The 23,913-nt window shown below is 45.5% G+C and overlaps 3 protein-coding genes across 13 annotated transcripts in view; 2 read left to right on the top strand and 1 right to left on the bottom strand.

Moving 5' to 3' along the window:
• Window positions 1-11,763, top strand: part of VCF1 (VCP nuclear cofactor family member 1) — a 17,093-nt gene extending 5,330 nt beyond the window's left edge. Inside the window, exons 3-4 of one of the 2 annotated variants that reach the window (XM_010950844.3) lie at window positions 7,413-7,475; window positions 9,368-11,763. In XM_010950844.3, the coding sequence (XP_010949146.1) occupies window positions 7,413-7,475; window positions 9,368-9,595 (291 nt within the window). In that variant the 3' untranslated portion in view covers window positions 9,596-11,763. The remainder of the gene's footprint in view (window positions 1-7,412; window positions 7,476-9,367) is intronic. The other variant, XM_010950845.3, reaches the window with a different exon arrangement.
• Window positions 10,621-23,913, bottom strand: COG1 (component of oligomeric golgi complex 1). 4 transcript variants are annotated; one of them, XM_074343581.1, is made up of 15 exons: window positions 23,551-23,912; window positions 20,457-20,701; window positions 20,128-20,309; window positions 19,819-19,989; window positions 17,019-17,175; window positions 16,626-16,836; window positions 15,471-16,262; window positions 14,775-14,921; window positions 14,139-14,300; window positions 13,169-13,296; window positions 12,580-12,688; window positions 12,022-12,131; window positions 11,864-11,942; window positions 11,371-11,408; window positions 10,621-10,811 (listed from the first exon to the last, which is right to left on the bottom strand). In XM_074343581.1, the coding sequence occupies exons 1-14, from the start codon at window positions 23,863-23,865 to the stop codon at window positions 11,406-11,408; spliced, it is 2,811 nt and encodes a 936-aa protein (XP_074199682.1). In that variant the 5' UTR covers window positions 23,866-23,912; the 3' UTR covers window positions 10,621-10,811; window positions 11,371-11,405. The 4 variants fall into 4 exon arrangements, 3 of the variants coding, with proteins under 3 accessions (XP_074199682.1, XP_074199681.1, XP_074199680.1); XR_012499632.1 differs by having other exon boundaries at window positions 11,371-11,942; window positions 23,551-23,913; XM_074343580.1 differs by having other exon boundaries at window positions 10,621-11,408.
• Window positions 23,017-23,913, top strand: part of SLC39A11 (solute carrier family 39 member 11) — a 351,433-nt gene continuing 350,536 nt past the window's right edge. For all 7 annotated transcript variants that reach the window (XM_074343602.1, XM_074343601.1, XM_074343594.1 and 4 more), the window contains exon 1: window positions 23,017-23,461. The gene's annotated coding sequence lies outside the window, so the exon portion shown is untranslated. The remainder of the gene's footprint in view (window positions 23,462-23,913) is intronic.

Genomic DNA, 23,913 nt, shown 5'->3' with positions numbered 1-23,913 from the left:
ACCTAAAGATTTGACCCTTAACTGCTGTCCCCCTGAGAGAGACACTCCTCAGTGGCAGAGACTCCTACGCCCTAGCCTGACCACTGAAAGCAGAGTTCCATGTATCACAGTTCTTGCACAACCAAGATAATTTATGCTTTAATTAGTTCCCAATAATAGAACTTGACCTATATCCAGTCTTTACCAGGAATCCAAAGGAACTCCCTCAGGGGGAAAAATCAGTTAGCTGTCCTGTAGGTAATACTCACTCAGGAGCAGTATAGACGAGACCCTTCCATGTGGGGACTTAAATTTCTTTAGCTTTTCCCCCTTGTAAAATCTTCCTGTCACTTTTTTCCCCCTTTTGTTTTTTCTTTTTTCTTAACAGAGAAGTAACTGAGTTTTTGTTTAATGTGATAATTGGGGAATCTCGCAGATGGAAGAAAACCAAAGATTAGAGTCTGCCATGAGCATTTAATGATAAATCTAACAGAATTGAATTTCCGTTATTCTTTTAAATTATAAGACTGTGCCTTAAAAGAGTATGTGGTGGTTACTTTCATGGTATCAGCATGAATATTTCTTTTTTGCGTCTGTATGTCAATCCCACTAGATGATGTTTGTGTTACTTCTAAGGTACAGTAGATCTAACTCTTTGTATTGCTCTTTTTTCTCTGTATCTGCAGTTTTCATGTCTGAGAACAAGAGTTTAAGTTGTCATAACAAGAAAAAATTAAACATTTCTGATCCCTTATTTTTTAGGTAATACTCCTTAGCATTAGTTTTTGTCTTGTTCTAGTTGCTGTTTGTGGAGAATGACCTTCACTCCCTTTCTGATACCCATGCTTTGGTCTCAGGGAAGAAAACAATGTACTGTTATTCAGCCTGTTGGTTCATGCGTGTTGTTCTTACTTGTCCAGAGAAATTCAGCCATTAAACCACTCTGTAATCATTAGTCTGAAGGATGGACGAGATTGCCCTTGTAATGATTAACAGTCAATACAGGTGATTTTTATCTGTCATGGTAATCTGAACCCCCCGGTAGACCCATCACGGGTGGCTATGACTCTCCATTTCAACCTTGCTGAGCGAATATTTACCGGCGCTCGGACCCAGTGGCCTCCTGTGCTGTTCCTCCCCAGCGGCGGTATTAACAAGTAATGAGGCCGAGTGAACCCAGGAGAGCTGGAGCAGCAAAAGGAGGGGAAAATCTTTAAAATGGAAAGTTCAGCCCTGAATAATTGAGTCATGACCACTGGAGTAGATCGTTATGTTTATAGCATAAAAATACCAAGTTTAGGGATAGTCGGCTGCTTTTTGATAACTGTGTGTAACGGGGGAAATAATAAGGCAAGTCATTACTAGTAGGTTTACATAATAAAATATATTATTAATGAAAATGGTGTCTTTTAATAATTCTAAGGTAGGGCCAACGAGGTAAATTCTCTTAAGCCTGACTCAGTTAAGAGAAACTATCCTTTCCTGAAATGCTTAAATAATTTTAGAATTTTTTTTTTCTTGTAACATGAACTTTCATTTGGAAGAAATTTGTTTTAATTCTAAGGGAGATTTAGAATTACAATTAACTTCCAAAAATCACCCTTTTCTCCTAAATGGAATAATACTGGCAAGTGCTGGGAAATTAGGTCTGAGCTGTTGGAATTATGTTAAACTATGCACAGGGAAGTCACATTTAACCTGTGAAACAGAGACAGTACGTGCCTCTTTTCTCCTAGGTTCTAGGATGCTAAAGAATGTGAGCTGACTTGCCAGATTAGTTATGTAAAGAGAAACTTTTAATCTGCTTGTGTATTTTCTTCCTGTCATTTTGGTAGGTATTATGAACTCTGCTTTTCAGATGGAAACATTGGGGCACAGAAAAATAAAGCCCCTTGCCCAAAGATACACAGCTGGTGAGAGGCAGGTGGGTGAGCCCCAGAGTTTTGACTGGTGAGCTGCTTGCGTCTGCCCATGGTCTGTGCCATCCCCCAGAAGACAGAAAGGAGGTTCTGATAGGGGTGGCTAGGTCCTAGACTTCTCCTTAATCATAGGAGCAGAGAAGAGTAATTTTCCTCCCCCTGTCTTTTAGCTGGTAGGTATTTTTCCCAGTAAACACAATGACATGGTATTAGCTAGAAAGCAATTTTAGATTTCTTAGCTACAAAAAGTATGGAAATTGGGGTCTAGTGGTTTTTTTTTTTTAACTAAATGGTGTTTGCATCAAAGATCTTGAATTTTCACTCCAGTGACTTAGATTTAATGCCTTGTGAACCCTAGGGTACTGTTTTTTAAAGTGAGATATAATTTACAGGTATAGGAATAAAAAAGTTTTTTGTAAAGCCATTCTCGATGATTGCTGGTGGTTAACACCTAAGGCCAGTTGTTTTTCTCTCAGGTGAGCAAGAAGTGAAATGATGCGTCAGTTTGCATCTTCCTGTTGGGTCCTTTACAAAGGTAGTGCCATTCCCTAATCTCAGGCAGTTACTGAGTGAGGAAAAATTAGCTAGGTTTAACTATTTAAGTTCATTTTCTTAGGGGCTGGCCTTTTTGGTTTGAATTGTATCTTTACTTGTAGGAATAATGCTCTGTATTTCCAGTTTGAATATTTTTATCTACAAATTACACTACATATTTCCAATAAATCTGGCTTCTGGTATGTAGCTATATGCCTTATAAAAGCTATACGCCTTATATACCCCGCTTCGGGGGTGGGTAGAGCTCAGTGGCAGACCGCATGCTTAGCATGCACGAGGTTCTGGGTTCAATCCCCAGCACCTCCTCTAAAAAATAAATAAATAAGTAAACCTAATTACCGCCCCCACCCCCAGAAAGTACAGCCTCTACTTTTTTCCCTGTCTCTTCTAGAAGGGAAAAATTTTGATGTCATAATCCTAAAATCCCAAGAGTATTCTTATTTGGAGTGTAGAGGCATGACAAAAAAAATAACAGAACCAGGGGAATCCGTGTATCATTAAAATTAGGATTCTATAAACCCACTTGTTTCAACTGATGAGAAAGAACTAGCTGAATGTCAGGTGATTTTTCTTTTTAACTGTGAATTTAGATGGCAGTAGAAATATCTAGCATAATTTTTTTAAAAAAAAGGTATTTTTAGGTTTTGTTTTTGCTATTCTCATCTTTAGTTGATTGTAGTGTAATAGGAACAGCCTAAGAGACAAAACTGTTCTGGCAGACTCTTTGGGGTAAGGCTAGGGTTGTGTGTTTAAAACCCTGCAGCCAATTAACTCTGAGATTAACTTCTAAAAAGACCATTAGAAATGGAGGAACAGTCCTTTCAGAAGTTAGTCTGATCTGTAGCGTGCGTCTTAAGAAACTTTGCTCACAGTTCAAGTCCTCGAAATACAAATATGTTGCATCAGCTGACACCATGAAGCGCTACCCTAAGTAGTTTCAAACTGAAACTGAACACTGTTTAGTTGTAAGGATACATACATGTTTTTAGGAAGGAACTTCAAACAGATGTTGGGGTCCAGCTTTATCTTACAAGGATATGCCATTATTACTCATTGACACAGGAAAGTGACCGCCTGTGTTTTCTTTTCTTGCATATTTAGAAAATGGTTTTAATTGGCCCACTGAATTCATTTGGAGTCTTATGGTCTCGCTGGTATTAGCAGACCTGGAGCTCTTGTAAATCATTGGGTACTTTGGAAGCACAGAATTTTACATTAGAAGCTCTGATAGACTTGGCTAGGATCATATCTTGCACTTGATCCAGATTCTGCAGTGGCCTTCAGATCAACTTCATTATGACTCTAGAGATGGAGTGTATAATACAGTGAGTGAAATTTCTTTTTTCTTTGGAGGTTTACGTAAGTTAAAAGCACCATTGAAGGAGGAGATTGATGTGAAGGGAAGCTGGAGCTTGAAAGAAAATATACTGTTGACCTGTTTTTCTAATTAGGAGAAAGCTTACAGCTCTAGGTAATAAATACACATGTATATCCTGGTGCTTTTTATGAAGCAGACTCAGTAATTAGCAATCCTGCCTGGGGGACTTTCTAAAGGTTATTAGTAGAAAGAGTGTTTAGAGTTATTTGTTTCTGGTGTGGGTGTAACTGGGTTCTCAGACTGACCTCATGCTGTGGGAAAATAAAATCCAGGGCAGGCCTAGCCGAGGCCCAGGAGTTCTTTCCCTCTGGTGTATGATGTGAGCCCTGTGGACTAAGAAAATGAACTTCAGCTTCTGTGTCCTCTGCGCCACAGTTTATGTATATCCTCCTTTCTGCCAGAGACAGAGGCGGCCCTCTGCCTTTCTCTGCTGTGCCTTCTGTCAAGGCTCCTGAAAGCCCTTCTGAGGACTTCTCCCTTCTCATCTCTTCAGATCCTTCTTATCCATTGCTTCTTGCATGAGCCCACAGATGTGCTGTCTTCCCTTCTTAACTGTCTGCTCTCGCCTCCACCTCCACCTCCAGGTGCTTTCTTTTCCCTTCCCTACCAGCCACCCGGTACCCTCAGGCCGCCTGGCCCTCCTTTCCTCTCTGGATCCTGGCTGCCTCCCTGGCTCCACTGAAACTTTTCTCAAGGCTAACAACGCTCCTTCCATTCAGCAACCCATACTGAGCACCTAGTGTTTGCCAAGCATCATCCTAGCTGCTTGGAGTCAACTTGGATGGGCTGTCTCATTTCCTTCCTGAATCCGCCCATCTCCCCTAGGTGTGACCCCCCGCTCCACCTCCATTTACCTTTCCTGCCTGACTTATTAGAGAATTTTCCAGATGGCCCCTGCTCATGCTCCCCCACCTCATTCACCTCACTCAGATACCGAGATTCCTCACTCCTGAGTGCAGGTCAGAGCGTGTCTTATCCACCCAGAAGTAGTTCCTGTCGGTGGGGGGGTCTGCCATCATCTGGCCGTCACTTCTCTCCCATGCATCTCGTCTGGCTCTTCCTGGAGTGGGCCAGCCGCACCGCACTGTTAGCTCGTCCTCCCCAAAACACTCCTTTCTTCCGATTTTGCTCACTGTTCTCCCAGTTTGTCACACCCTGCTTATTAAAATTCTTCCTTATCGTTCTAGGCCCAGTCCAGACACTACTCACTTTAAGGCGTCTCTCCTAGCCCCGCCGCCAGCACCCGCTGTTAGACGCCTGTCACTGCGGTAGCTCTGCGCTGCTGTCAGCGGTGGCTGTGCTGCCACTATATTCTTGCTTAAGCTCAGTAAATGCGTAAATGGTTAAGTAGCCCTAGTGCAGTACCTCCTGGTACACAGCAGGGACACAAACATGTGGTCAGTGGTTGGACATCAGAACATCCTGTGCCTCTTTGAGCTACGTTTTCTAGGGGTGGGGCCCTCGCACGTACACTTTTTAAAAAAGCCCACAAGCGACTCCAAAACAGACTGTATCATAGTTCTCTTTTGGATCTTCCCCGGGCATCTGCAGTTAAGAAGCATATCCTGCAGATTGTAAAATGATTTTTATTATTGCCTACGCTAACCTCAGATCCTCCCCTTTCACACAGATCTTCACTACAGGATTCTTATGAGTTGCCTTTGTATATTAAGAGAAATACTCTAGGTCAGAATCTTTACGAATTTAACGTTCTTGTGCTTCTGTATATAGATTTGCAGGGAGTTCTCATTTCACAGATCATGACTTTATTCTCTTGTGATTTGCAATACAAATTTGTCATGAAAATATCCTGGTCAAATGTTAGCACTAAGCCAAAACTGAAAATTCAGAGAAAAGAAAATGGGCTTTGTAACTGTCAACGTGGCTAAATTGTCTGATGGGTATCTTCGGTAGGGAATCAGGGTCACTGGGATAGGATTCATATTTGGTGAGTCTTTCTCAGCCCCAGTCTTTGGACTCTTCTTTCTCCTTCAGTAAAAGAATCTGCTCTCTTTTACAAACAGATGTAACAAGCTAAACACTTCTGCACTAGTTTAGCAGTTTTAATTTTCGGAACCACGCGCACTGTTAAGTAGTGGACCCCCTCTGCCCCCAAGCAGTCTGTTACTGAAAAGCTCCACTAAGTGGGGGAAATACAATTTTTTTCCTGTCTCAAGTTTCCTGGTTTTATAAAACAAAACGGTTTACTTCTGTGTACGTCTTAAGTCTCTGATAGAGACTGAAACCTCGAATTTATGCCTTTAGTGTTAAAAGGAAATAATGGTCTTTCCTTGATCCCATAAAGTCAGACACTTTGAAGGCTGACAGTGTTAAGACTCATTACAGCAACTTTCAAACTTTTTTGACCCGGTTTGTAGAAACGTTATATTTTGTGACCCAGTGCGTACCAGATGTATTTGTGCCTCACTGAAAAAAAGGTTCACAGAACAGTTTCCCTTACCACGTTGCACTGTTTTATTGTGCTGGGGTTGCTACCCACTGATGGTTTCACTGTCAGTTAGAAAAACTCTGGTCCATCCGTAGATGGTGACATATTCCCTAAAGCCCCCCAGATAGTGCCAAGACTAGTCTGAATTGGCAGAAAATAGGACCCAGAGCACCTCTGAAAGAGCATTGTTCTTACCTTTGCTGACAGTATGTATGTAAGGTTTTATATGTATTAAAATAACGTGTCAAGTGCATTCACCCAGATTCCCAGGTGTTCTCTTATTAGTCTAAAAGCATCATCAGCCAACCATCTGCTGGTGATTCAGCTGAAGCATTTTAGAGGTTCTTAAGTAGTTATAGGAGATGCAAGTTAAAATTTTGACAGTATCAGTGTATTTTTTGCAGTCTCAGTCTTGAAGTTAGAAGTAACTGAAGACCTTACTCTATTTTGTAGTATAGCACTCTTTAGTTCACTTACTCATGACTATATTTTGTCTGCAAAAGAAATACATTTTTGTAGAAGCTATAGAAAATAAAGATTTAAAAAAAACCTAGAAAGTTAAAAAAAAAAAACCTAGAAGGTCCAAATTCTAAATATTTTGACATGTATATCTTTCCAGATTATTTTTGGTGTATGTATATGTATACATTAAAGAAAACACTTTAAAAACCAACAGATGTACTATACATTGTTTTGTAACCTATAAAAAAGGTGTTAAAGATCTCGTCTTGGTATATGTACATCTCTATCGCCACTGTTACCTGCTGCATAGAATTTCATGATTATGGGTTATAATTCATTCATTATACTTTATATTCATAGATTATAGTTGAACCAGTTTCTCTACTTGTAGGCATTTGGGTTGTTTCCCGTGTTAGCTATTATGAACAAGGCCCCACTCAACATTTTTATACATGTCTTTCAAAATGTGAGTTAGAAGATACTTAAAGTGGACTAGAAATTGCAGGTCCATTTATCTCCCCCTCTCCCCTTTTTAACAGTTATTGTACAGAAATCTTTTCTCACTTGTCTACTTTAAAGAACATTTGCTATAATAGTATGCAATAAATACAGTTTGAGATAGAAACTTGACTTACTAGAAACTGATTCTAGTTCTTGCCTTAATTTTCAGACAGTACCTGTAACGAGAAACAGTAAAGAAAACAGACTAAGAGGAAACAAAGTGCTCTGCGTGGTGGGTTTCTTACCTCTTGTAGTGACCTGCTTGTCCCCTAGTCACGGTCTCGCCATGTGTGCCCCGGCTGTTCTAGCTGACTCCATGCTAGGTCAGGGGAGACTTGTATGGAAAACAAGTTTTGTTTCTGAATTGGCTTTGATTTCTTAGGTCTTTAAGTAAATGTAACTGCTGCTGCTGTTCACCCTGCCATCTGACCTCATTCAGCCCAGTGTAAGGCTTTCTTGAATTTTTTTTTTTAATAGAAAGATATGTTGCCTCCCACTACCTACGGGCGGTGGGCTACGTCACCTGTTAAGTCTGAGTACCTCCAAGTGACCTGTGGACCATGATAGTTCTCGGTTTACATCTTAAGCGTGGATGCCTTTCATGATCATTGCTTTCTTTGCCATTTCAGATGAGTTTATCTGGGTGTACTGTTAGCAGCAACTTTTGATCAAAAAATGGACAGAACTAGTATTTTAAAAATCACTTTTAAAGTGTCTGGAAGCAACATTTTATGTATACATTTATTTTTATAATAAAAAATATGTAATAACCATATTGGAAAAAAGTTGTAGTAAAGGGTAGAAGAAGAATGAGCAACTATAACCCCTCCATTCTAACATAACTTCTGTGGTCTGTTTCTTTCCAGTCTTTTTTCTTACATGTAGATTTCATGTAGTTGTAAGCAGACATTTAAAAACCAATGCTTTTGTTTGAGAGAGTATGAATTTTTGTCAAAGGGCTAAATTTAAAAAAAATTTATATACCAGATCATTACCAGAATTCTAATTTTCTTGTGCATTGATTCCTTCCAGCACGATACCGTGTTGAGTTGTAAATAGAGAAGGGTGCTGCTAATCAAGTTATTGGGGTTGTTGCTTAATTAGAAATAGAGTATTAAAATGATAAAGTACCATAATTCTGGAAAGGGCCCATCCTTACCATTGCCTTCCCTTTTAAGATCTTAGCATTGGAAGAAAGGAGATTTCTGAGAGTAACTCTCATCGGAACTCTGAGAAGCTTCTGCAAGTCATGTTAGTGACATTAAAAGTAAAGTTAGGCATACGTGTGCACACATGCACACGCATACACATACAGAACTACAAAAATGCTATATAACTTTATAAGAAGTATATTAAAGTAAATTGACTGTACTTCAGTAACAAATTTTTGGGGAAAAAAGTGTATTCAGGTCTTTCAGGATAGTACAAACTATTAGGTATAAAATAACTTCAAGGATATATTATACAGCACGGGGACTACAGTCAGTTTTTTAAAACAATTATAAATGGGGTGTAACCTTTAAAAATTGTGAATCACTGTATTACATACCTGTAACATATAATATTGTACAGCAACTGTATTTCAATGAAAAAATACATCTTTCAGGATATGTTCTGCATTCAGAGAATAGTTTTACGCCCATAAGACAATCACAAAGTTACCACAAGTTTTTCATTTTAATTTATGCCCAGAAGCCATCTGTTTGTTAAGAGGACGCCTTTTTTGTACCATTACCAATGATCAATACTTCCCCTTGGAGGCTAAGCACTCCCTTCTGTGATTGTTGGAAATTACTGTAGCGCATGATAAAAGCAGGGAGAGAAGATGCAGTTGAAGGGATTTGCGGGTGGAAGGCCTGTGCTCGCATCTGGACCCTGCCGCCTCCTCTTCCTAGGGACATGTAGTGGGCGCCACCATCCCCCTGGGCCTCGCAGGGTAGTTGTGAGGATAGGATGAAATGTCTTAGGTGAGTGTGCTTTGTAAACTGTATGTTTTGATGCTGGTACTTCTCAAACTGAACAGGAGAAATGTTCCCAAATAGGGGATCTTAAGTTAAAGCACAGCAAAGCTCTTAAGAAACAAAAGAGCCTAATTGTGATGCCATTTCTTTCTCCTTCGTCCAGTCTTCAAGCAGTGACAGTGGTGGCAGCAGCAGCAGCATCAACAGCCCGGACAGGGCCAGCGGTCCAGAAAACAGCCTGAGCCCCCTCGCCGCCGGCTCCAGCCCCGACACCCCGCAGCCCGCGCCCGAGCAGTCCGCGCTGTGCCAAGGCCCCTACTTCCACATCAACCAGACCCTGAAGGAGGCCCACTTTCACAGCCTCCAGCACCGAGGACGGCCTCCGACATGATGTGCCGGAAGTTTCTTGCCTTCTGTGAAGGGACAGCGCTGTGCAGATTTGATATTTCAACTTACGATGTTTTAAAAAATTGCACAAAAAAATGCCTGTTGGCTTTTCAGTCTATATTTGAAATAACAGGTTAACAGGCAGTTGTTTACTTGTGGTTTTGCTGCACTATTGCGATTTCAAAGGGGCTTTGAAGCAGTTTTTTATAGGATCCTTTTGAGGGTGGGTATCAAATCCACATCGAGGTAATAGGAAGAGGAAATCTCATCTACGTGTTGAATCCATAGTTTGTCCAGTTCAGACTGATTTCCAGATGTGTCAATTAGAAATTCTACTTTATGTAAAAAGGCCTTTTAACAATGCGGGCTCTTCAATTTTTTAAATTCAATAAACTAGTAAAGAATATCTAGTTTCCATGAAAAAAAAAAACCTAAGTTTTTTTTTTTTTTCCAAAATATAGAAAGCTTGATTCAGTCTTGCACTGAAATTAACTGCCATGCTACCTCTTAGTATGTAGATGTCCTGTTGAAAGTACTCTCCTTTGTGACAGGAGAACAATCAGATCCACGTTAGACTGTGTAAGTGAGCACCCTCCCTGATAAGTGTCTTCTCTCTTTGTTATATATTTGTATTTCCAGAGAGAAGGCCTCTCAGACTCTTGGATACCCAGGTAACCTGTTACCATTATTCCTCCAGAGCCTACATCTCAGACTTAGAAAACATTGCTTAGTTCCAACAGTCCAGAAATACATAGTGACTTTTTGTTTCACTCACAAACTTGTCCAGTGGCAGCTTATGTGATCTCATTGATAAATCCACCTTGTAGTGGCGAGAGTGAACGCGCTGGTGAATGCTGACAAAGCGTAAGCTATCCGGACTGATGTCTGACGTCACGAGTGTCGTGAAACTATTGGACAAGGATTCACTTTATCCTTAAAGTAACCCCTGATTGTAACTAGGGGGCCACATTCCATCACCGAAACTGGAAGGACTGGTGTGGCTTAGAAACAAATGAGCAGACGCACCTGTAGAAGAAATAATGCAGTATTTATTTGCAGAGATGGATCGTTCTGTTCCCGTGTCATTTAGTCATACTAGAGAGCCACCCAAGTTTGAATAACGAAGGCGTAGACGAGTCTTCTTCCTCAGTGACAAGCTGTCTGAACAAGGAGCCAGGATGCGCCGGGTCATCTGCTCGGGAGAGTGCCGGGGGGACAACCTGCCATTGTATGTAGAGGAAAGTGCCTTAGAGTCTGCCCGAACCCTCCTGCCTGCTCTCACCCTCCATTCCACTCGGAGTCCACACAGCACACACGGCAGGTCTGAGAAGCGTGGAGAGCTCTAGTAAGGGGGCTCTGCTCCTTGTATTTGAAAAGGACACGGGGGACAGCGTGAGATTTTATTGTGACAGAATTACATATGGAAAGAGGGTAAACGTATCTGCCTCCTTTCCATGGTTTGTTCCTCTAATATAGGTAGAGCTGAAAGGTCAGTTGCTTGAAGGAGAAATGGAGACTCACAGGGGAAGTTACTGCATAGGCCCATGCTTAACAGAGTGCTTTGTGCAAGAACCTTTTCTTTTTTTAACTACCATCTCCCAAGTTTTGAAACCAGATGTTTGATGAGGATTTTGGATCTTAATGGGTTTGATGGCAGGGAATATAGGAAGGATACACTGCTAATATTTTATCTCACAAGAAAGCAAACAGCAGCTAAATGCTGTAAGAAGACAAGCTGAGCTCTCAAACACACGCGTACACAGCACAACTCAGAAATACCCAGGAGGACTCCCGCGGGCTTAATGAATGGCAGCCTACTGAAAGAAAACGTGTATTAACAACGTGTAAAACTTGAGAAAGCAAATTTCCTTTTATTTCCCACCCAACTAAAAGAAAGATGAAACCATTACTGAAACAAAACAGTTTTTTTCCAAGTAAGTACAATCATAGTGCTGGGTTAGCAGTTAACTTTTACCCTGTTGAACACAAGAAATAATCTCCATCCTGTTCTGCATATTTTCTACAACCTTGGCAGCCTGAGATGCGTTTCTGTTATGAGGCTGCTTGATAGTGTAAATGGGCATCTTTTAAAACTTCTATTAGCTCAAGCTAGTAACACCGTGTACTTCTATATTGCGCCGCCATTAAAAGCAGCATTAGTGCATCCTGTCATTCGGTTCTTTATCGGTTATTTAAAGGGGAGCTGATTGGGTGGTTTGGTGGGCAATGGGGGAGGATCAATTGGGATGAACCTCTCGTTCTCTGCACTAACCTGGGCTTTTGTTTCAATGCTTCTGCTGGTTGATTTGGCCTTTCGAGTGCTTGTCATGCTCAGTGGAAGAAGTCCAAACCTCCAAGACAAGATGAAGGAATTTCAGTAGCACGAACAGGAAGCTTTGGGGCCCCGAAAGAGCATCTTAGAATCATTACCTGATCTGACTTGATGCCAGTGGCAGGATGTTATGGGCTTCCTGGGAGTTGAACGTACTGCTCCTGGGGGTGAACTGATTCTCCATACCAGTCACCAGGCCAAACAGAACCTGACAGACAGGAAATGGAGCTCAGGAACAGGCTGGGTGTTTTATTGTCCAGTTAAAAGAAAATCAGTTCTCTGCTAGTAATCAATCACCACTTTGTTTTCAACCATCCTTTTGGGGAATGTTCTTTTGAGTGTGTTAATGCTTCAGAATTTTATCACTGCCCCTAGGTCAGAATCTCAGAGTCGAATAGCTCTTTGATTTTACTCCTCTTTCTGAGGCCCTGGTAAACCCTTAGCAGTCCTTATCCACAACTAATGGGGACTCAGCTGAGAGAGTTGATCTAACCCTCTTTCAGCCTCTATGACTAAACTCAGCTGACTGTCTCACCCGCTCTCCACACTGCCTCCTGGGGGGTTACGTGCTGGAGCAGGTTTCTGCTAGGATGTAGGCCTATGACCCTCGCCTGTGACCCGTCACTGGCACCAAGCGTGCTTCTCCCCGGACTTACGGAAGTTCTCTGCACCAGGCGGTTGAGGTTGCTGTTGAGGTGGGGTGTGAATACGTCCAGGTCAAAGGGGTCAATGAGGGCTTCCAGGTAGTCAGCCACTTTCTCGCCTCTGAAAGAAGGATTAGGATGGTTACTGTCCGCGTCTTTTTAGGACAAAAGCCGATCTCAGGGTATTGTAATGCTATAGAAGTCCTGGAACTGCATCTCTTCTCCTTAATCACTGGCTTAGTACCACTTGTCACTAATCATCGTGCTTAAATCATCCTCAAGAGTTCTAACCTGATGGGATGTCTTAAGTTGAGTCCATTCCTCCCCCATGTTGTTTTTAGGGAGGGCACCAAAGGCTCAAATTGTACCCAACAGTCGGCAGGCTGATTCAGAAGAGAGAGGAATGAGATCCCAGCCACTACACTTGACCATGGAGTTTATCCAGCAGGTGGCCATTATTTATCTTGCTGGTAATAATGAGCACTGACTGTTTAAAACAAACACAACTAATGGGCAATAAGAGGCAGACTCTTCGGTGGCTTCCCGGACAAGGAAGGGCTCTGCAGACTTGGAAGGGACAGCATTCATAGGGTGAGGATACCTGGAGTCCTGTTTGCTGCGGCCACTTTTCGTCTCTTCACCCTTGGTTGTCAGAATGATGTTGAGATAACGCAGATCATAAAGCAGCTGCAGGGCCCGATTCTGGGTCATTGGAAACGCACCTTCTTTCTGCAAATGAATTTCCCATCCCCACCCATTAAGGGAGCCGACTTCTGTGAGAATAAACAGCTTCACGACTTGGCTGAGTTATAGCCCGTTATTTCAGAAGATTTTATACTCATAAGGCTGATTTAATCTCACAACCACAACAAAAACGTTAATGTTAGATACTTGGGCTTAAACCAAACTAAAAACTTAATGGCAGGGAAGAGACCCAGCCCTTAAAAAAAGGTCTCAGGTGCTGCAGACAGTCATTTTTAAAGGAAGAAAAGCCCTTGCATGACGGAGAGGCCTTTTGAGGAAGCTCAGGAGAGAAGACTCACCTGAATTCTTTCCCCGATCAGGAGTTGGTCCCATCTTAAAAATGTTACTAATGAGATGGGAGTATACGCCAAAGGCAGAATGCAATGCTTCATCGTAAGTGAGAGGGGCGGAGGGCTGGGGACAGGACCTCCCTGACATGGGTGTGCTGTGCCCTGCTTCTGCTCCCACGTCCTCACACTCCCCCTGAGCAGTTCATCTGCCTGAACACACTTGATCCTGAGGAAACAGGTGAATAATTTGCCCAAAGCCCGCAGTGACCATGTGGCAGTGCCAGGGTTAGAAACTAGGTCTTCTCTACTTTGAGGCTTTCATCCTCGCCACTTGTACTGAATGGCCTTTTTAGCGAAGACCTGCTTGACCCTTGAGAATGGATGTGATTAAACTCGCAGAGCAGGAAGCCACTACCAGTTAGATAGCCTGGGGCGAGAGGTGCTTCACACTTGGAATCCTGGCTGTAAACTACCCAAATCCAAAAAAAGCTCTGATTTTTACTTCTGTTTTTAATGGAAAAAGATTCACACACCTACCTTCATCTGTTTTTCTTCCGAGAGTTTCTCATAGGCAGCTACTACTTGAGCCAGGCAGCTTTTCAGCATCTCCTGCAGTGTCACCTTTGGCAAGGCATGGCCTCCAACCCGATTAATTTCCTGGCATAAGCTAAACAGGAAGGACTGGACGTACCAGGACGGCTAAAAGAACAAAGGAATGTCAAGTTGCCATCTTGTACCAATTAAATGAGACTCGGTACAAGTGGATCCATCTATCCTTACTAGGCTTGTATGCTAGGACCTTGACCTCGCCAGTCAACCCCTCTCAGACCAGAGCAGACCACTTAGCAGAGACAAGTGACATCTGCCGTCATTCCCTTGGTGGTCTGGGGTTGACCAGGCACAATGTTTTACGTTGCTGTTTTCACTTTAGGTGAAAATGGTCCTCTAATTAGCACAGAGTCTGTGCTCCAAAAGGAAAGAATCACTACCTGACTTCTCAGTCTGCTATTTACTTGGCCCTCTGCCCACTTTGCCTCCACAGTAGAAAGTTATACGTTACTTCCAGCTCTTCCTCAAAAGCTGTATGTTGAACGATCACCCAAAGCCCTGTTCGTTGTGCAGAGCAGGTTCTCCCTGCTCGGTTCACGGGCCCTCAAGCTGGCACGTGCCTACCTGTATAGGGAGCCGGATCTTAGACGTGACACTGCTCCCAGACTCTGCTTCCTCCTGAATTTCTAGTTCATCCCAACTGGTGGCCGTGGCCAGGACTGAGCCAGCATCGTCTAAAAGTAACGACTGGGCGAATCCATGAGCCAAAACCTGGTAATAAAAAGCAACTACCTATAGAGGCTGCTCAGATACTTCACAGAGTTTGTTTCAAACTCCTCAAGTAACCTTGAGGCCAGCCTCCGCCGCTCGGGTCACGTGTGGGAAGGCGAGGGGCAAACATCACTTTCCTTCTGGCTAACGGCTGCTGTCAGCAGTGGGAATCTGGGTTGCTAACCACTCTGCAAATGCCAGGAGCCACCTCTTAAGATGCCAGTGGGGACTATAGGCATTATGGTATTTGGGTGAAAAGAGCAGAAAATAGAGACCACCGTCCAAGGAGAGAGTCTTTCATTCTCATCAGATGGAAGGAAAAAAAATGCAGGTTTTCTGTCTCTAAAACCTGGGCTAAAATGAACAGAGAAGTTTTTACATTTGAGCTCCCTGGCAGAGGTAAGTGACAGTGCTATGTGAAATACGGGTTGTTACCCTCTTACTGTGAAAAGACCTGACTGGGCGTGGCCCGCCTGGACTACGATGAAGAGGAGAGAAAACGGGGACGGCCCGGCGGGCATAGAAAGAACACACCTACGCGTCACTCACTTTGACGACGGCTGAGCTCCAGACCCGGTAGCCCATCACGCTCTGCTGCAGGAGGAGTTCCTTAACTTCCTGCCACTTGGCCTGCGTAGGAAGTATTTCTTGAGTTTTCCCCTTTCCCTGTTTTTTCAGAGCCCTAGAATCCCTTGCTGGTTTCTCAGTGCTCCCTGATTTTCCCAAGATGCACTGCTTCAGGTGGGGACACAGGTCTCCCAGTGACTGGCAGAGTCTGGCCATGAAAAGGACCGCATGCAGCTTGACCCCGCTGAGCACATCCTGCTGCCCTTGCACAGCCTGTTCGATGCTCTGCAGCTCCGCCCAGACACAGTCCGTGATGTGCTTGATGCAGGCCGTGGAGTGAGTCCGCAGCATCTCCTGCACGGTCCCCGCATCTGCGTATCTGTCAAAGGCACAGTTCTTGGCTTGCGTAGGGGAGGCGTCCTTCGGCAGTGACGGGTCCCCAGAGGGAAGGTAAGCCAGGAGGTCGTCCAGTTTCACCTTCAGCTTAGAATCCAGAGCAGCACAGAAGGTCTGTGCACAGGGGCTGACGGCTTGGGCTTTCATGGAGAGCCCGCTGCCGGGGAACCGGGTCCGGTTTGACACACTGACCCAGGCAGCATCGGAAGGCAGGTCGCTGGGGCTCTCGGACCAGAGGAAGAGGGACATGTTGTGCTCAAAGTGGATGTGCTTATTGGAAGTGGAGCTGCTCGTGCTGCTTTCAAGTTCCTGCAAAGCTGAAATCAGGAGTTCTTTGGAACTACTGGAGATGGAGTCAAAGCCTTCTTTTGTCAGAGTCTAAAAGAGAATGAGAGAAGAGTTCAAATCCCACTTCCTTCCAGGAAATCTCAAAACCAGAGCAGCAAGTGGCAATCTCTGCCAGCATTCAGAATGTTCTCCAGCATGCTCAGAAAGCTGACTCGGTGGTGACAGAGAACAAGGCCATGACCGATGGATGTGGATGTGTTCCCGATCACCCGACAGGGGCCTGGCCTCTTCTTCAGCAGCAGAATCTGTTCATTTTTATGGTTCATTATCTGGAAGAGTCACCCCTGGAGTGTCAGCAGCGGTACACTTCACAAGTGACAGGAATCTACCCAGTCAAAAGATGACACTGGGGTTGGCCATAAAGCAGTGGGACCACGTGATTCCCCACCTCACCTGTAATCGGTCGAGGAAGAGCGGCTGCATCAAGTCCTCCCAGAACAAGAGTGGCTTCTCCAGAAGCCTCTGACATATCACGTCCCAGCTGTGATTGGTGGACTCGTGGGTGAGCAGCTCCCACATGGCGTCTCGGATCCCTGCGAGCCCTTTCATGGTCGTCACGTATATAAGCAGGTTGCTGATCCCAATTTTAATGTCTTCTTTACACCTGCAACAAAAGCATTTTTCTTGGGCTTCATTAGTTTCCTGGTTTTCACACCTTTATTAAGAAAACTAGTAGGACTCCCCATGCAGAGCACCATCCAGAACATCAGGCCTCCCCTTCCCTCCTCGGTGGCCCCGTGTGGCCCCACGTGAGGCTGCACGAGTGTCCTGCCCGCTGCCACTCACACGTGGATCCACTTCTGCAGCGTGTCCCTCAGGTACTCCTGGCTGATGGGGTGGGCGAGCGTGCGGAGGCCAGGCTGGAAGTCGACGACGGACGCGGGCAGGTGCTTGAACCAGCTGCACAGCCTCATCTCCTCTTGCAGGACCCCGGTGCCCCTTCCTAGGGAGAAGGCCAAGGAAGAGAGACGTCGTCGGGACCATCCTCTGAACAGCAAACTTAAAAGGGACCTGGAGGGAATTTTAAAAAGTCCTTCCTCGAGGCAGGCCAGACTGGACCCCTGAAACCGGGGAAAGGAAAGTACAGAGTACATGCAGGGCTCCCGCATCAGGGAGGGCGTGTGGCAGCGTCCCCCGACTCTGTCATCCTGTTGGTTGAGAAGAAGGTGAAGGACAGACAGGAATTGGGGGGGGAAGGAGAGAGAGGAGGAATGAGGGCTCTGCCATCCTTGGCATTTTAAAACTAGCACTTAAGTTGTCAAAAAATAAAAGGTGATGGTTTCCCTTTCCTCACCGCCCTCCTGCCTCCCTGGAGGACCTAAGGGAGGAGTTGACGACCACTCATCCTGCGGGCGAGCTGCTCTGGCTCTTTGAGTGGGGGGTGTCCCCAGGAGGGCACAGGCTGACACTGAGTGACTCCGGAGGGCCCATTCACTATGTCCGCTGCACGAGCACCCACTGGTGTTTGAGACCTGGGGACCTGTCTGAGGTCCCTCCTACTGGTTTTCCAACACCAGGACAAATCAGCCAATACTCACCTTTCAGGAGGGGGAGGAAGTATTAAATGTAAGTGCCTGGAGGGAAACTGAGGCATAAGGAAGTCGTGCCCTTGTTGAAAGATAAAGTCATCCAGAGAAGAGACTGTTTAATACACATCTCTCTCAGAAAAGGACCCCAGGGCTGTCACCACGTTCTACTCGTTTCCCTTCTACCTCTGCCTGTGTCTCCTCCATCTGACCTTGGATTTCTGGAGTGTCCTGAGGCCAGTCCTCTGTTGCTCCCTCCTCTTACGGGTGATGTCATCCCTCCCCAAGGCTTCAAACCACCACCATGCGCAGACGCACCTGCACGTGCGTCTCTGGCCAGACCACTCACTGCTCTGTCCTGGACCCACAATCACCTGTCCACCCCACATTCCCATTCCAAGGTCTCAGTTGTTCCCAATACAACATTTTCAAAAGTGAACTCATCATCAGCCTTTTCAAACCAACTCCTTTTCAAACCCGCCTACACTGTTGGTGGGAGTGTAAATTGGTGCAGCCACTACGGAGAACAGTATGGAGGCTCCTTAAAAAACTAAAAACACAGTTACCATACAATTCTGCAATCCCACTCCTGGGCATGTATCTGGAGAAAACTCTAATTTGAAAAGATACATGCACCCCAATGTTCACAGCAGCACTATTTACAGTAGCCAAGACATGGAAGCAACCTAAGTGTCCAGCTACAGATGACTGGATAAAGAAGATGTGGTATATATATACAGTGGAATACTACTCTGCCATAGAAAAGAAGGAAATAATGCCATTTGCAGAAACATGGGTGGACCAAGAGATTATCATATAAGTGAAGTAAGTCAGAAAGAGAAAGACAAATGGCATATATCACCTGTATGTGGAATCTTAAAAAAATGACACAAATGAACTTATTTACAAAATGGAAACAGACTCACAGACATAGAAAACAAACTTATGGTTTAGGGCAGGGAGTGATAAATTGGGAGTACAGGATTAGCAGATAAAAACTACTGTATATAAAATAAAAACAAGGTCCTACTGTAGAGCACAGAGAACTATCCTCAGTATCTCATAATAACCTATAATGAAAAAGAATATGAAAAGGAATACATACATACATATATATAAAACTGAATCACGATGCTGTATACCAGAAGCTAATATAACATTGTAAGTCAATTATACTTCAATAAAAAAACAAAAACACAAACCCAATTCCTTTTCTAGTAAACTTGGACACCTTTGTCCCATACCCTCCATAGCCAACCCCTCACCAAATCAGCTCCTACATACATGTTGGAGTTGTCCAATCAGCTCCATCTCTACTGCCCCCATCGTCTGTCCCCTGGTTCATGGTGACAGCCTCTTACGTGAGCTCTCAGCGTTCACTCCAGCCCCATGGGCATCCACTGCCACGTACTAGTCAAATGCATTTAATTCCAATTGGGACAAATGCTACCAAATAAAAGTATAGGATGCATGGAAACATGTAACAGAAGGATTAGCAAGCCTGGAAGGTCCCAGAGGGCTATCCACTGTTCTTTTCACATGGCTCTGCAATATCTGGTTACAAATGACAAACTGGACACATATCTTCTCATGCTATTCCTCCCCTCACCCACTACCCCTTACCCTCATCTGCTTCCTTTCAGTTCCTTACATACTAACATCCTCCTTGCCTCAGGATCTTTGCACATCCTCTTCCTTCTGCATGGAACTCTTGCTTGCCTTCTTTGCCTGGCTAACTTTTACTCAACCTGCAGGTTTCAGTTTAAGTATCATGGCCTCAAGGAAGTCTCTGACCTTGGTGTGGTCCCTCCATTCAATGCCACCAAGTCAACTTGTACCCTGCCTTTACGGCAATGACCAATATCTTATTAAGCAGGTATTTTGTATTCGTTAGTTCAACATCTGCTTCTACCATTAGACTGACCTCCATGAAGGTGGATCCCTATCTGTCCAGTTCACTGCTGTATCCCCAGAGCCCAGCACAGTAGCTGGCAGATGGTAGAGGCCCAGTAAACCTGCTGAAAGAACTGGAAAATAAAAGAGGTTGGCAAAGAGCTCACCGGTAGGATGCTGGCCTGTGATGGAGTCCAGAGTTGAGAAGAGCAAGCCACAGGGCAGGGACGGATCAGGCAGCAGACCTTCTGGTAAAGTGTAGAAAAGAGCATAAGCCTGGTTCAGAGTGGTGGCCAGCAACTCCACTAATGAGCAAATCTGAGCCTTGACACCAGCACCTGCGAGAAGAAAGCATCCTCTTTTAACAATTTCCTTTAGTAAAGTTAGAGAACAGTCCGGCTGCTTCAGTCTCCCTCAGCTCATGTGGCTCCATCCCCCTGTTTAAGGAACAAAGCTTGGAGGGAAGCCACACCCACCGTGGTGCGGCTGGTTGAGAAGTTTCTGGATAGCTGCCTTTCTGGCCAACAGGAAGTCTGTCAGGGCTTGGCGAGGAGAACTCTCTTCTAGGAGCATCGCAGAGCACAGGGCCTCAGCCACAGCTTGGTCAGACACGGCCTGGCATTTAAGCAGCATCTTGCTCTCATGCAGAATGGTGGACCTAGAGAGATGGTGACAAAGGTCAGCAGGGGACTTTTTACATCTGGAGAAGAACCCCAGGATGTCAGGAAAGAAGGCATATTCCACAAAACTGCAGGGGTGAGGTGTGGCCATCACCAGAGAAGGTCTTTATGCTGGATCCACTTACCGGAAGTGGCTGGCCGCTGCCACCTGCCGGATGAGAATAGGGAATCGGGCAAGGACAGGGCTGTATCGGGAACTAGAAGAATCCAGCTGGAGCAGGTGGTGCAGGTGGCAGCAGAGCAGGTAGAGCTGGGTGGCGTGGAGATACTGCGAGGCCTCCATCGAGCTCCAGATCTTCTCAGGAATTTCTAAGAGTAGCTTGATCTGGGCAGCCATGCTGTAGAACTTCTCCTGGGATGGCTGCTGTGGCTGCAGGAAAGGCACAGAATTAAGTCAGAGTAAACAAAAGCAAGGTCAGTGTTGGGCCAGCAAGGGGAGAAATGTAGGGGTACTTGGGGGCACAAAGCTTTCACTAAGCCACTCAGCAAGGCATCGAAGGTTGGTGCAGCATAAGTACTGGAGTCTGGCTTTTCCTACCAGTTGCACCTTTGCTCTGTCCCGTGGAGGGGCAGAGTTCCTCTGATCATCTCTGTCTGGTTATCGGGGATCCTCGTGATGTTTCAATAGCCCGGAGCTCATGCATCACCCCGAGTGAGCTTTCTCCTTCCCTCTTCTGATGTTCAGCCTTCCGTTTTCTGCTGCTTCTCTGAGGGCACTGTGGACTTCTGGGCTGGCTGCTCCTCTTTATCAGCCTTCCAACAACTCTTCTTCTGGTTCAGTCCTCCTGCCTCTGTTCATCTGAGTCAGTCCTCTTACTTCATGGTTCTCTTCCCGCAAACATCACTTCCAGGCAGAGCACTACCACATCTTTATTTTCAGTCCTCAAATCTCCCCTGAATCCTTACTGAGCCTTTTCTGTTGCTGCCAGACTTCTCCTCTGGGAAGTTTCACTGCCGCGCTATAAGCAGTATATTTAAAACTAAATTCATCTCCCTACCAAAATACCTGACCTCCCGAAATAGCTGATCTCCCTAAATATCTTCGCATGTACCACCACTCTGCCCCTAATTCCCAGGAAATTCATGGCCTTCTGATGGTTCTGCTGATACTTCTCCTACCTAGGTTGCTGTTACCACTTCCACGATTCTCATGCAGGTCATTATCATCTCACACTTAGATTAATCCAAAAACATTTCACTTGCGCTATGTTCATTCTCTATCCCCTCCAATCTATCCTCCTTTGCTGCCAAATTAACATTCTTCAAAGGCCAGTTAGATCCCATCTTTGCTCAGTTCTAAAAGGTTCCTTGCTGCTTAGTCTCTTAGCCGGGTGGTCAAGGGTTGCCTCACCTGCTGCTGCTTTCTTCCAGGGACCCTTGAATCCCCTGGTTCCCATGTGTGGGATGGGAGGGTGACCCTAGGGAACATGAGGCAGTATCTGGAGACAGTTTTGATTGCCATAGTGGGGGGACAGGAGGGCTACTGGCATCTAGTGGGCAGAAGCCAGGGATGCTTCTAAACATCCCACAATGCACAGGATAAGCCTTTACAACAAAGAATGATCCAGTCCCAAATGTCAACAGTACCAACAATTTTAATCAGACTGATACCTGGTTTTCACTGTCTTTACAGACTCCAGACCCATATTCCAAATCTCATCTGTCCTAAAGGACCCTCCTTACTGAGAAGGATTCAAGCATGAAGTGACCTGCTTCAGAATTCTTATGGTAAATAAGTGTACACAATTATTCTGGGAATCAATCATCCATTATCCTTAAATGTCGTCTTCTGCTAGACTATTTCTTAAAAGTACTTATTACTGTATTATTTAATTATTATTATTATTTTTTTGGCAGGATCGGGGGGAGGTAATGATGTTTATTTCTTTTTAGAGGAGGTGCTGGGGATTGAACCCAGGACCTCCTGCATGCTAAGCATGCACTCTACCACTTGAGCTGTACCCTGCCCACCTGCTATTCTAAACTATTTACGGTTTTCTTATCAACTTTCCATGGATTTAATTCCTCAACTAGATTGTAAACTCCTTCAGAGCAGGAATTGGGAGACTTCTGATTCTTTGTGCCTTGAACACAGAAGGCACTCAAATTTTGTGAGTCTGGCTGAGAATAAATCAGACACAACAATAAAAATACATTTCTAAAGATAAACATAGTACAAATTAGTTTTTTTTTTTAATAAACTCTGAGGCATGACTCAATTACAGCAAAGGCCGGCCACCTCAGTGGGGGGCAGGTACTAAATGCACAGCTTAGGGAGGAATGAAGTCTCCCATTTCAAAAATTAATGAAGCATTTTCAATCTTCTCTGGTTCTACTGCGTGAGCCCAGCCTAATAACCTGAATTCTTCCGTATTAAAAAGGCTGTATTAAGAAGTTCCAAACTGGAGCTAAATTGTACTTCTGCGGTTTCTTCTTCCGCACCCTGTAAGGCGGTTCTCCCAGGTTTAAGAACAAAGTCCGTGCCTACCTTTCTCTCACCCTCCGTGCCCCTTCACTCTGCCATCCTTAAGTCCATGTTCTTTAGGGACACAAAAGGCTGCTCCAATATTAGGATGTGTTCAGGGCTGAATCTTTCAACATCTAATCATTAGTGTTTGGAAGAAAAGGCAGTTAGGATGACCTGATTAGAATAACCTTAGCTCCTCAAAATGAAAATGTTCTGCTATTAAAAGATGGGAGCTTTGGATGTCTGCTTCTGCCCTCCGACAACTCCACCAAAGGGTAGCCAGAGCTCTTCGGGACTGCGGAAGTTATTCCTGGGAGCGCGGTGAGGGCGGGGGGCAGACCGGGAGGAGGAGGGGACGACTCGGGGGGCGGGGGGAGGTGTCAACTCGGGGGAGAAAGCTTTTCTAGAAACAATGTGAGACAATGTTAGTATACGGAGCGAGTTGAGCTGTCTAGCGAGAGACCCCTGGCGTTTCCGTCTAAAGTTGGAAAGGAAAGCCCAGTGAACCGAGAAGCGAGGTGAGGGAAGCAAGGCTCGGGGGGAAGGCTCCTGAAGGAACGGCCGAGTGACTTTGGGGACCGGCTCAGCGGCGGGGACCGGGCTGCGGGCGTGCTTCCCCAGGAGCGGAGCGCAGAGAGCGGCCGCAGGCTCTTCCCCAGACAGGTGAGGAGCCGCCGGGGCCGCGGACTGACCCGCGGGGGTGGCAGTGGCAGCGGCAGCGGCCGGGCGGGGCGCGGGGGTCCGGGGCTCACCTGCGGGTCCCGAGGCGGCCGGGGCGCGGCCGAGCCGGCCTGGCGGAGGCGGGCGCAGTACTGGTCGGTGGCCCTCACGGCGTCCACCAGCCCCTCGGCGCAGCGGCGCATCTGGCCGATGGTGTCGGCCGCCTCGATCAGGTCGCGGTACCGCTCGCCCACCATCTGCCGCAGCTCCTCCTTCTTGTGCTCAATCTCGGCCCGAACCTGGCGCTCCAGCCCGCGAATCTCCTCTGCTCCATGTGTCTCGAAAAGCGCCGCGGGGTCGCGCAGGTCCAGCCGCTTCAGCGCGGGGGAGGCGGCCGCGGCCGCCATGATGGACCCGTCAGCCGCTCCCCAGGGCGCTTCCGCCCGGCGATCCCG

The sequence above is a fragment of the Camelus bactrianus genome, chromosome 16, assembly GCF_048773025.1.
Source record: "Camelus bactrianus isolate YW-2024 breed Bactrian camel chromosome 16, ASM4877302v1, whole genome shotgun sequence".
NCBI classification, from domain to species: domain Eukaryota; kingdom Metazoa; phylum Chordata; class Mammalia; order Artiodactyla; family Camelidae; genus Camelus; species Camelus bactrianus.
This window is presented reverse-complemented; position numbering and strand designations above follow the sequence as displayed.